Raw genomic sequence first — 12,257 nt, forward strand, 5'->3', positions numbered from 1 at the left:
AAGTGGTGACCCCCCACCCTGGGGGCACGGTGGTGACCGTGGGAGTGCCCAGCCAGCCAGAGGCTGCACCCCCTCCCTGTGGCACCCCTGGGTGCTGTCAGAGGGGAGGTGGGCACAGACTCCTCATCTCTCCTCTTTCCTTCTGCCTTTTCTCTCTTTATTTCTCCTTCTTCTTTATTCCTTTTTCCTTCTTTGTTTCTTCTCCCTTTTCCCCTTTCCCATCCCTGTTTCCTCTTTTCCCCTTCCCTCCTTTCACCTTGCCTTTTGCCCCTTTGCCCCTTTTCCTTTTCCTTTTCCCCTTTTCCCATCTTTTTTGCCTTTCTCATCCCTGTCTCATCCCACCCCCTGTCCCCATCATCATCATCATCATCCCCATTCTTTTCCTCTTCCCTTTCCCCATCCCATCCCCTCCCCTCCTATCCCATACCCCTCTCCATTTTCTTCCCCTCCCCATCCCTATCCTTTTCCTTTCCCCTTTTCCACTTTCCCCTTTCCCTTTTCTCATCCCCTTCCTCTTCCCTAATTCCTCTCATCACCTTTGCCATCCCCATCACTGTCCCCATCATCTCCATCCTCTTCCTCTTCCCATCCCATCCCTTCTCCATGACTATCCCATCCCACCCCTTCCCCTTTCCCTTCCTCATCGTTATACCAATCCTTCCCCTTCCCCTTCCCTTTCCCATCCTATCCCTTCCCTTTTCCCATCCCTTTCCCTTTTTTTTCCCTTCGTCTTTCCCATCCTATCCCTTCCCCTTTCCCATCCCTTTCCCTTTTCCTTCCCTTTCTCTTTCCCTTTCCCATCCTTATGCCATCCCTTCCTCTTCCTTTTCCCATCCCATGCCCTTCCCTTTTCCATTCCCATCCCATTCCCATCCCCTTCCATCTCCCTGTTCAGGTGGGCTCCTACGGTGGGCGGCTGCGCTACACCCTGACCTACACCCCGGGGGGCCACGGTGCCCCCCTGCCCGACGCCGACGTCCAGATCACGGTATGGGGGAGCCGGGGTGGGGTGGGCAGGGGCACAGGTGACACCAGGACCCCCCTAACCCCCTGACCCCACACCCACAGGGCAACGACATCACGCTGGTGGCCTATCAGCCTGACCTGCCCCCACGGACCCCCCAGGCCTTCGAGATCATTTTCCGGGAGGTAGGAGGGCACGGGTGGCTTTTGTCCCCTATGTCCCTGTCCCCCAGGGCATGTGCCCCCTGACCCCCTGTTCCCTCAGCAATACTGGCAGCGGCCGGATGGGCAGCCAGCGACGCGGGAGCACCTGCTGATGGCCCTGGCAGACCTGGATGAGATCCTGATCCGGGCCACCTACTCCACGAGCACGGCCTCAGCTGGCATCGCCGACGTGGCCATGGACGTTGCCATGCCCCCCCAGCCCGGCCTGCCCCCTGCCCCCGAGGTGGAGGAGTGTCGCTGCCCCCCCGGCTACCACGGGCTGTCCTGCCAGGTGAGTCCAGTGTCACCCCAGCACGCCTCTGGTGTCACTACAGCATCCTTCTGGTGTCACCACTGCATCCCAATCATCTCCCCATCCTCCACTCCAGTATCCACCCCATAACCACGCCCATCACCCCTCCCAGTATCACTAGTCATGTCCCTGTCCTCTGCCCCAGTATCACCCTCATCATGCCCATCATCTTATCCCTCTCCCAACATCACCCGCATCATCTCCCCATCACCCTCCAGCATCCCCCTATCAACCCCAGTGTCACCCCCATCGCCCTCCATCACCCCCTCCAGCATCTCCCCATCACCCTCCAGCATCCCCAGCATCCCCCCATCACCTCCACTGTCACCCCCATCACCCTCCATCACCCCCTTCAGCATCTCCCTGTCACCCCCATTACACCCCTGTCATCCCCCCCTCATCCTCCATCACTCTCCCATGCTCGCCCATCATCCCCCAGCACCCCAGTTATTCCCCTTCACCCCCAGCACCCCTCCATCCACCACCGTCCCTTCATCATCTCTCCATCACCCCCATCATCCCCTCATCACCCCCACCATGCCCCCATTGTCCTCCCCAACATCCCCGTCATTGCCCAACACTTCCCAGCATTACCCCCAGCATTGCCCTCAGGACCCCCTCAGCATTTCCAGCATCCCATCACCCCCCATCACCTCCTTGGCATTGCCCCCTCATCATACCCCATCACGCCCCCTCACTTCCCTGGCATCCCCCCCCCCTCATCATACCCCATCATCACCCCCCATCACCTCCTTGGAATGCCCCCTATCATCACATCATCACCCCCCATCACCTCCCTGGTGTCCTCCCCATCATCACCCCCCATCACCCCCCATCACCCCACCACTCCCTCCATCATCCCTCCATCAACCCCTCCATTCCCCCATCATGTCCAGCATCCTCCATGCCCCTCCCATCCTCCCCATCACCCCCGCTGTGTTTGGGGGTCCCTGACTGAGCTCTGCCCACAGGACTGTGCCCCCGGGTACACCCGCACCGGCGGGGGGCTGTACCTGGGGCACTGTGAGCTGTGCGAGTGCAACGGCCACTCCGAGAGCTGCCACCCCGAGAGCGGCGCCTGCTCTGTAAGACCCTACACCTGGCATGTTTTGGGGGGGGTCAGGGTGTCACCCGGGCCCTGACCCCCTCACCCTGTGCTCCCCACCCCAGGGATGTCTGCACAACACTGCAGGGGACTTCTGTGACCAGTGTGCCCCCGGGTTCTACGGGGACGCCACGGCCGGGACCCCCGAGGACTGCCAGCCCTGCGCCTGCCCCCTCCCGAACCCCGAGAACCAGTGGGTGCCAGCGCCGGGCTGGGGGGCTGGGCTGGGGGGGCTGCCAAGGGATGTGCCCCCACCTTGCCGTGTCCCTGCAGGTTCTCCAGGACCTGTGAGAGTTTGGGGGGCGGTGGGTACCGCTGCACCGCCTGCGAGCCAGGCTATGCCGGCCAGTACTGTGAGCGGTGAGGCTGTTGGCACCCCAAACCCACCCCCTAACCCACCCCATATACCCACCTCCATGGGCTCACCCACCCCCCTAACCCACCCCCATATACCCACCTCCATGAGCTCACCCACCCCCCTAACCCACCCCCATATACCCACCTCCATGGGCTCACCCACCCCCCTAACCCACCCCCATATACCCACCTCCATGGACTCACCCACCCCCCTAACCCACCCCCATATACCCACCTCCATGGGCTCACCCACCCCCCTAACCCACCCCCATATACCCACCTCCATGGGCTCACCCACCCCCCTAACCCACCCCCATATACCCACCTTCATGGACTCACCTCATATACTCACCCCAAACCCCACACCCATAACCCACCCCTATATACCCTCTCCCATAGACTCACTCCCATGGGCTCACCCCCATAGATCCAATCCCATAGGCTCATAGCAACATACCCACCCCAAAAACCCATCCCCATGGACTGACCCCCATATACCCATCCCCAAAACCCCACCCCAGTAGGTTCACCCCCATTTACCCACCCTGTTATACCCACCCCCATGGGCCCATCCCCATATTCCCAGAATCACCTCCATGGACTCACCCCATCATACCCATCCCCAAAATCCCACCCTGATGTGCTCACCCTGATACACCTACCCTAATATACCCACCCCAACGTACACCCTGATGTGCTCACCCCAATATACTCACCCCAATGTACTCCTGCTATACCCACCCTGATGTGCTCACCCCATACTCACCCCTGTGAGCTCACCCCAATGGGTTTATCCTAACGGGCATCTACATACTCACCCTGGTAGATGCACCCCAATATGCTCACCCCAATTTATGCATGCCAGTATAGCCACCTCAAAGTGTTCACCCCAATACACCCACTCTGATATATCCACCCTGTCAGACCCACCCCAAAATGCTCTCTGATATACCAACCCCAAAGTCCTCACCCTTACACCAATCTTGATACAGCCACCCCAATATACCCACCCCAAAGTGCTCACCCCAATATACCCACCCTGACATACTCACCCCTAACAGTCTCACCCCAAAATGCTCCCTGATATACCAACCCTAAAGTGCTCCCCTTTACATCAACCTTGATACAGTCACCCCAATACACCCACCCCAATACACCCACCCCAGTACACCCACCCCAAAGTGCTCACCCCAATACACCCACCCCAATGCACCCACCCCAGAGTGTTCACCCCTGTGAGCTCACCCCAATCTACACATCCTAAAGGGCTCACCCTTCTTATCTGCACCCCAATACACCCACCCCACTATACCTGCTCAATCCAATGGCCTCACCCCAACATGCCCACCCCAAAGTGCTCACTCTTATACCCACCCTGGTACAGTCACCATGATACACCCACCTCACTACACCCGTCCCGATATACGCACCCTGATGTGCTCAGCCCAATATACCCACCCCATATACAGCCCCAGCACACCCACACCCATACACCCACCCAGTGTGTTCACCCCATGTGTGCACCCCAATATTCTCATTCCAGTACACCCACTCTGATTGGCTCATCCCCATGTGTGCACCCCAATATACACCCACCCTGATGTGCTCACCCAAACAGATGCACCCCAATAGCCCCATCCCAATTTACCCACCCTGATGTGCTCACCCAAACAGATGCACCCCAATAGCCCCATCCCAATTTACCCACCCCAAGAGGTTCACCCCAATATATGCACCCCAATAGATTCATCTCCCTATGTGCTTGGACTCACCTCCATAAGCACCCCAATATCTCCACCCCGATGTGCTCACCCAAATCTATGCACCCCAATATGCTGCCCCCATGTGGGCACCCCAATATACCCACCCAGTATGCCCAGCCCAATATATGCACCCCAATGTGCTCACCCTCATGTAGGTACCCCAATATACCCACCCCAGTATGCCCACCCCAATATACTGGCCCCATATACACCCCAATACACCCACCCCAGCACACGCACCCCAATATAGTCACCCCATGTACCCCAGTATGCTCATCCCCTTATACACCCCAACACACCCACCCCAATATGCACCCACTCCAATACACCCACCCCAATACACCCACCCCAGGTACCCCAATACTCACCCCAATACACCCCAGTATACCCACCCCAGCACACCCACCCCAGTATACACTCACCCAAATACACCCACCCCAGCACACCCACCCCAATATACCCACCCCATGTACCCCAATATACTCACCCCATATACACCCCAATACACCCACACCAGCACACCCACCCCAATATACCCATCTCCTGTACCCCAATATGCTCACCCCATATCCACCCCAATACACCCAGCCTAGCACACCCACCCTGATACACTCACCCCAATACACCCACCCGAATATACACCCACCCCATGTACCCCAATATACTCACCCCAATACACCCCAGCACACCCACCCTCATACACTCACCCCAACATACTCATCCACACACCCACCCCAATCCCCACCCCACGTACCCCAACGTGCTGCCCCCCAAATCTCCCAGCACCCCCACCCAGCACCCCCAATACACCCCTAACCCACTGCCCTGTGTGCCCACAGCTGTGCCCCCGGGTACCGGGGTAACCCCACGGTGCGTGGGGAGGGCTGTGTCCCCGTGGGCCCCCCGCCTGCCCTGGCTGTGCGGGTGTACCCGCCACGCACGGCAGTGCCACAGGGCAGCGCGGTCACCCTGCGCTGCCAGGCCACCGGGGACCCCCCCCTCTACTACCACTGGGGCCGGGAGGATGGCAGACCCCTGCCCGAGGGCGCCCAGAGCCGCCGGCAAGGTATGGGGGCATCGGGGGGCACTGGGGCGTCCCCGAGGGTGTGCATGGGGTGACACCTGTATGATGTCCCTGATGGGCGTGCGTGGGAGTGCCACATGTGTGTTCCCAAGGGGTGTACATGGAGGTGACACCTGTGTGTCCCCAAGGGGTGCACGTGGGGGTGCCACCTGTGTGGTGTCCCCAAGGGATGTGTGTGCGTGTGCCACCTGTGTGTCCCCAAGAGTGTGGGTGGGGTGCCACCTGCGTGTCCCCGAGGGGGGTGTGTCAGGATGCCACCTGTGTGGTGTCCCTTAGGGGTGTGTGTGGGGGTGCCACCTGCATGTCCCCGAAGGGGGTGTGTGTGGGGTACCACCTGTGAGTCCCTGAGGGGTGTGCATGGGGTGCCACCTGTGAGTCCCTGAGGGGGGTGCATGGGGTGCCACCGGTGTGTCCCCGAGAGTGTGTGTGGGGGTGCCACTTGCATGTCCCTAAGGGGTGTGCATGGAGTGCCACCTGTGTGTCCCTGAGGGGTGTGTGTGGGGTACCACCTGTGTGTCCCTGAGGGGTGTGCATGGAGATGCCACCTGCATGTACCCCCAGGTGAGGAGCTGCACTTCCCCAGCATCCAGCCCTCCGAGGCCGGGGTCTACGTGTGCTCCTGCCGCAACCTCCGGCACAGCAACGCCAGCCGAGCAGAGGTCATCGTCACCGGTAGGGCATTGTCACCAAGGAGGGGAGACGCACGGGGTTGGAGGGGACAGGGTGGGCTCAGCTGTCCCTCTGTCTGGTGCAGAGACCCCCGACAAGCCCATCACTGTCACCGTGGAGGAGAAGCGGGTGCAGCGGGTGCAGCCCGGGGCCGACGTCACCTTCGTCTGCACTGCCAAGAGCAAGGTGAGGGGAGGGGGCTGCAGGACACCCTTGGGTGTGCATGGAGACATGAAGGGCATGGGGACACCCTTGGGTGCCCATGGGGACATGCAGGGCATGGGGAGACCCCTCAGTGCCCAGGGGCACATTCAGAGCACAGGAGCACCCCTGGGTGCCCGGGGGGATGTCTCTGGGTGCCCACAGGGTCATGACAGTTAAAGTGACACTCTGGGGTGCCCGTGGAGCCATTCAGGGCATGGGAACACCCCTGGGTGCCTGTGGGGATATGCAGGACGTGTGAACTTCTCTGGATGCCCAGGGGAATATCCAGGGTGCACAGGGACACCCCTGGGTGCCCATATGAACCCTTCTGACACCCTTTGGTCCCTGTGTAACCCTGCTGGACGCCCTGGGTACCTACCTGGTCCCACAGAGCAGAGTGACAGCTGGGGTGTACCCATGAGGGACACCCAGGACATTGGAACACCCCTGGGTACCCATCTGATCCCACAGAGCAGAGACACACTCAGGGTTGTGACCATGGGGGCATCCAGGGCCCACGGACACCCTGGGGTACCCACCTGGTCCTACAGAGCATAGACACACTCAGGGATGTACCCACAGGGACACCCAGGGCATTGGAACACCCCGGGGTACCCATCTGATCCCACAGAGCAGAGACACACCCAATGATATGCCCAGAGGGACACTCAGGGATGTGCCCACAGGGGCATCCAGGGCACAGGGACACCCCCAGGTGCCCCCTATATGGCTCTCGGGGACACCCCTGGGTACCCCCTGTACAGCCCTCAGGGGCACCCCCGGGTACCCACCTCTCCCCAGTGCTTGCCCAGATGGGCGTGTGCCCCCCTCGTGTGCCCACCCCAGTGGCCTCAAGCCTGCCCACGTGTCTCCCCACCAGTCTCCCGCCTACACCCTGGTGTGGACGCGGCAGAACCACGGGACGCTGCCCGCGGGCGCCGTGGACTTCAACGGGATCCTGACTCTGCGCGGGGTGCGGCCGCAGGACGCCGGCGTCTACGTGTGCACCGGCTCCAACATGCTGGACATGGACCAGGGCACCGCCACGCTCTACGTGCAGGGTCAGCCCCGCCGCGGGCACGGGCACCGGGGGGTCCTGATGCCATGGGGATGGGTACCTGTGGGTCCTGACACCACAGAGATGAGCATTTGTAGGTTCTGACACCACAGGGATGGGCACCCGTGTGTCCTGACACCACAGAGATGGGCATTTGTAGGTTCTGACACCACAGGGATGGGCATCTCTGGGCTCTGTTACCAAGGGGATGGGCACCCGTGGGTCCTGACGCCACAGGGATGGGCATCTGTGGGTCCTGACACCACAGGGATGGGCATTTGTAGGTTCTGACACCACAGGGATGGGTACCTGTGGGTCCTGACACCATGGGGATGAGCATTTATGGGTCTTGACAATGTGTCCTGATACCACAGGGATGGGCATCTGTGGGCTCTGACACCCCAGGGATGGGCATCTGTGGGCTCTGACACCACAGGGATGGGCATCTGTAGGTTCTGACCCATGGGGATGAGCACCCATGGGCTCTGATACCACAGGGATGGGCATCTGTGGGTCTTAACCCATGGGGATGGGCACCTGTGGGTCCTGACACCACAGGGATGGGCATCTGTGGGTCCTGATGCCACAACAATGGGGACCCACAGGCTCTGGCAATTGGGAGTGGGCACTCATGGTACTGGGATGGCGGGCTCAGTTGGTGCTTGGATGCCAAGGTGATGGACATGGTTAGTGCCCAGACACCAAGGTGATGGACACATTCACTGCCCAGACACTGGGGAGGTGGCAGGTTCGGTGACAGGACACCAGGGAGGTGGAAGGTTCGGTGCCCAGACACTGGGGTGGTGGCAGGTTTGGTGCCAGGACACCAGGGCAATGCTCACTCTCCGCTGACACCCACACCCTCTTGCAGCAGCCTCAAAGACTCAGATGTTTTACGGCCCTGTGGAGTTTATGGAGGAGCACAGACCGGGTAAGTCACCATGGGGAGCTCCCAGGGGGTCCTCACGCTGCCCCCACTTGCTGCATGCTGGGGCTCCACCACGCACCCCACTGCCAGCTGTGCCACGCCGCCCCCGCTTTCCACCGCCCCACCAGCCCCGGGGGGGGCCCGGCGAGCCCTGAGCCCCCCCCGGGTCTCACCGCAGCCGGCACCGCCGCCGCCCCCACCGCCAGCGTGGAGCCGGCGCAGCTGAGCGTGGCACCGGGGCAGCCGGCCGAGTTCCGCTGCGTGGGCACCGGCAGCCCCCCGCCCACCCTCGAGTGGCTCGGTAGGTGCCTGCAGGGGATAGGGGACACTGCCCCTAGGTGTGGGGACACAGTGACAGGGGGTGACGCCAGGCCGTGTCCCCGCAGGCGCACTGCCACCGCAGGCCGTGGTCCAGGGCGGGATGCTGCGGTTCGGTGCCGTGGAACCCGCCGATGAGGGGCACTACGAGTGCCAGGCACGCAGCAGCGCCGGGCAGCACACGGCACGGGCCTACCTGCACGTGCAAGGTGAGCGGCGTCCCCACCGTCCCCAGCACCCCTCTTGTCCCTGTCATCTCCCAAGTCCATCATTCCCATCATCCCTGTCATCCTGTTGTCTCCATCATTGCCATCCACAGTATCTCCATCATCTCCATCATCCCTATCCCCATCGTCTCCATCATCCCCATCCCCATCATCCCTGTCACCCTGTTGTCTCCATCATCCCCATCTCCATCATCCCTGCATCATGACCTGCATCATCCCTGTCATCCCCATTGTCCAGTCCCCTCATCCTCATCATCCCATCATTACTGTCACCATCATCTCTGTCACCCCGCATTGTCTTCATAGTCGCCATCACCCCCCTCACCCCCATCATCCCATCATATCATCATCCCCATCATCCCTGTCACTCCCATTGTTCCCATCATCCCCTTCTTGCCCTTCATATCCCATCATACCCCTCTTCTCCATCATCCCATCATCCCACATAATTCCATTGTCCCCATCATCCTCATCATCTGCATCATCTCTGTCACCCCCATCATCCCCATCATCCCTGTCATCCCCACCATCCTGTCATCCCCATCATCATCATCACTCATGTCATCCCCATCGTCCCTGTTGCTCCCATTGTCCCCATTCCCTCATCATCCCCGTCATCTCCATCATCCCCATCATCCCATTGTCCCCATCACCCCCATCATCCCATTGTCCCCATCACCCCCTCATCCCATTGTCCCCATTGTCCCCATCACCCCCATATCCCATTGCCCCGTCATCTTCACCATCTGCCTCACTCATGTCACCCCCATTGTCCCATTGTCCCCATCACCCCCATCATCCCATTGTCTGCATCACTTATGTCACCCCCATTGTCCCCATCACCCCTGTCACCCCCACCTTCCCCATGTCCCCCACCCCCAGCACCACCTGACCCCCAGTTCCCGCAGCCGCCGGCACGCCGCAGGTGCAGGTGAGCCCGGAGCGGACGGAGGTGCAGGAGGGCTCCACGGTGCGGCTCTACTGCCGGGTCTCGGGGTCCCCCACTGCCACCATCACCTGGGAGAAGCAGGGGGGCACACTGCCACCTCAGGTGAGAGGGGCACAGCACCCCTAGGTGTGCCGGGAGGGGTGTGGGTGCACCGTGGGTGATGCTTACACCCACCCTGGTGCCGCAGTCACGCGCCGAGCACGGTGACATCGCCACACTGGTCATCCCTGCTGTGACAGTGGCCGACGGCGGCGTGTACCTCTGCGTGGGCACCAGCGCCGCCGGCACGGCCCGCGCCGCCATCGAGGTGGCCGTGGTGCCAGGTGAGAGGGTGGTGGATGCCAGTGGGGTTTGGGGATGTTTCTGGCGGGCTACAACCCACCCGTGTGCCCCTTTTGCTCCCCTCAGGAGTGGCGCCACCCGTCCGCATTGAGTCCTCGTCCCCATCCGTCACTGAGGGACAGACCCTGGACCTGGACTGTGTGGTGGCAGGACCTGGCTCTGCCACCGTGGTGTGGTACAAGCGTGGGGGCTCCCTGCCCGCTGGGCACCAGGTAGGGCACAGCAGGGTGGGCAGCACCTCAAATCGTGCTGTGTCCCCTGCTGTGTGACACCCGTGTGTGTCCTCACCCGCAGGTCTCGGGGTCCCGGCTCCGTGTCCCTCATGTCACAGCAGCTGACTCAGGGGAGTACGTGTGCCGGGCGAGCCTGGGGAGCACTGTCCGAGAGGCCTCTGTCACCGTCACCGTTGTGGCCACAGCTGGTTCATCCTATGGTGAGATCAGGCTTGGTGACACTGTTGGGGACATCCTGGTCCCCAACGGGTCGTCACAGCTCTGTCCTCCCCCACAGGACCAGCTGCTTCAGGTGTCCCTGTGCGGATTGAGGCATCCTCATCCACCGTGGCTGAGGGACAGACCCTGGACCTCAACTGCGTGGTGACCGGGCAGGGACAGGCCACTGTCACCTGGTACAAGCGCGGGGGGTCCCTCCCAGCCAAGCACCAGGTAGGGGACTCAGACGGGGTGTCACCAAGGGGTGTGGCCGAGGTTGATGCACAGCCCTGTGTGAGTCCAGTTGACCCTGGTGACTCCCGTGTCCCCTCCCCGCAGGTGTCGGGCTCCCGGCTGCGGCTGCTGCAGGTGACAGCAGCCGACTCGGGCGAGTACGTGTGCCGGGTGACCAGCGGGGCCACCACCAGGGAGAGCGCTGTCATGGTGACCATCCAGCCCAGCGGGGCCGGCGCCTACCGTGAGTGGGGACAGGAGGGTGGCAGTACCAGCGGGGCATCCCTGTGTGCCACAGCACTGACCCATAGCTCATGTGCCCCACTGTGGTCACCAATGTCACCCTCCTGTCTCGGTCTCCAGCCCCAGGCAACACCACCCCCCTGCGCATCGACTCCCCGTCCTCCACCGTGGTCGAGGGACAGACCCTGGACCTCAACTGTGTCATCGCCAGTGGCCCCGCACAGGCCACTGTCACCTGGTACAAGCGTGGGGGGTCCCTCCCAGCCAAGCACCAGGTAGGGGACACAGAGGGGGGATGCCACCAAGGGGGTGAATAGGATTGACCCACAGCTCTGTGCAAGCTCAACGGGTACATGCAAGGTCAGCTGGGCAAGCCTAAGCTACCCCATAAAAGATCAGAAAGCCCCAGATAAGCCTTGGTGACCCATACAAGGCTATGTTGCACCTGGAAGCCCACATGGCCCATGCAAGTCCAGGTGGTCCATGCAGGGTCAGGTGGCCCCATTTAACCTCAGGTGGCCCTATGCAAGCCCTGGTGTTTCCATTCAAGCCCAGGTGGCTCATACAAGCTCTCTTGGCCCATTCAAATCCACATGGCCTCATGGAAGCCTAAATGGCCCCACACAAGCCCCAGCAGCCCCTTGGAAGCCTAAGTAGCCCTGGTGACCCCCATGTCCCCTCCCCACAGGTGTCGGGCTCCCGGCTGCGGCTGCTGCAGGTGACGGCGGCCGACTCGGGCGAGTACGTGTGCCGGGTGACCAGCGGGGCCACCACCAAGGAAACCTCCGTCATGGTGACCATCCAGCCCAGCGGGGCTGGCACCTACAGTGAGTGGGGACAGGGGACACGGGAGGTTACCATGGGTG

General features: G+C 61.5%; 1 protein-coding gene across 1 annotated transcript in view; it reads left to right on the top strand.

Annotated features, from left to right (window-relative positions):
• The window catches only part of HSPG2 (heparan sulfate proteoglycan 2), a 71,767-nt gene that overhangs the window by 36,434 nt on the left and 23,076 nt on the right, over positions 1–12,257 (top strand). The window contains exons 34-54 of the mRNA XM_071575452.1: positions 896–988; positions 1,069–1,149; positions 1,229–1,459; positions 2,452–2,565; positions 2,651–2,778; positions 2,859–2,945; positions 5,545–5,771; positions 6,351–6,461; positions 6,544–6,644; positions 7,543–7,723; positions 8,591–8,650; positions 8,826–8,948; positions 9,034–9,174; positions 10,101–10,243; positions 10,329–10,464; positions 10,550–10,695; positions 10,778–10,916; positions 10,994–11,148; positions 11,254–11,392; positions 11,512–11,666; positions 12,080–12,218. Coding sequence (XP_071431553.1) covers positions 896–988; positions 1,069–1,149; positions 1,229–1,459; positions 2,452–2,565; positions 2,651–2,778; positions 2,859–2,945; positions 5,545–5,771; positions 6,351–6,461; positions 6,544–6,644; positions 7,543–7,723; positions 8,591–8,650; positions 8,826–8,948; positions 9,034–9,174; positions 10,101–10,243; positions 10,329–10,464; positions 10,550–10,695; positions 10,778–10,916; positions 10,994–11,148; positions 11,254–11,392; positions 11,512–11,666; positions 12,080–12,218 — 2,830 coding nt within the window. The remainder of the gene's footprint in view (positions 1–895; positions 989–1,068; positions 1,150–1,228; positions 1,460–2,451; positions 2,566–2,650; positions 2,779–2,858; positions 2,946–5,544; positions 5,772–6,350; positions 6,462–6,543; positions 6,645–7,542; positions 7,724–8,590; positions 8,651–8,825; positions 8,949–9,033; positions 9,175–10,100; positions 10,244–10,328; positions 10,465–10,549; positions 10,696–10,777; positions 10,917–10,993; positions 11,149–11,253; positions 11,393–11,511; positions 11,667–12,079; positions 12,219–12,257) is intronic.

The sequence above is a fragment of the Pithys albifrons genome, chromosome 22, assembly GCF_047495875.1.
Source record: "Pithys albifrons albifrons isolate INPA30051 chromosome 22, PitAlb_v1, whole genome shotgun sequence".
Classification (NCBI taxonomy): domain Eukaryota; kingdom Metazoa; phylum Chordata; class Aves; order Passeriformes; family Thamnophilidae; genus Pithys; species Pithys albifrons.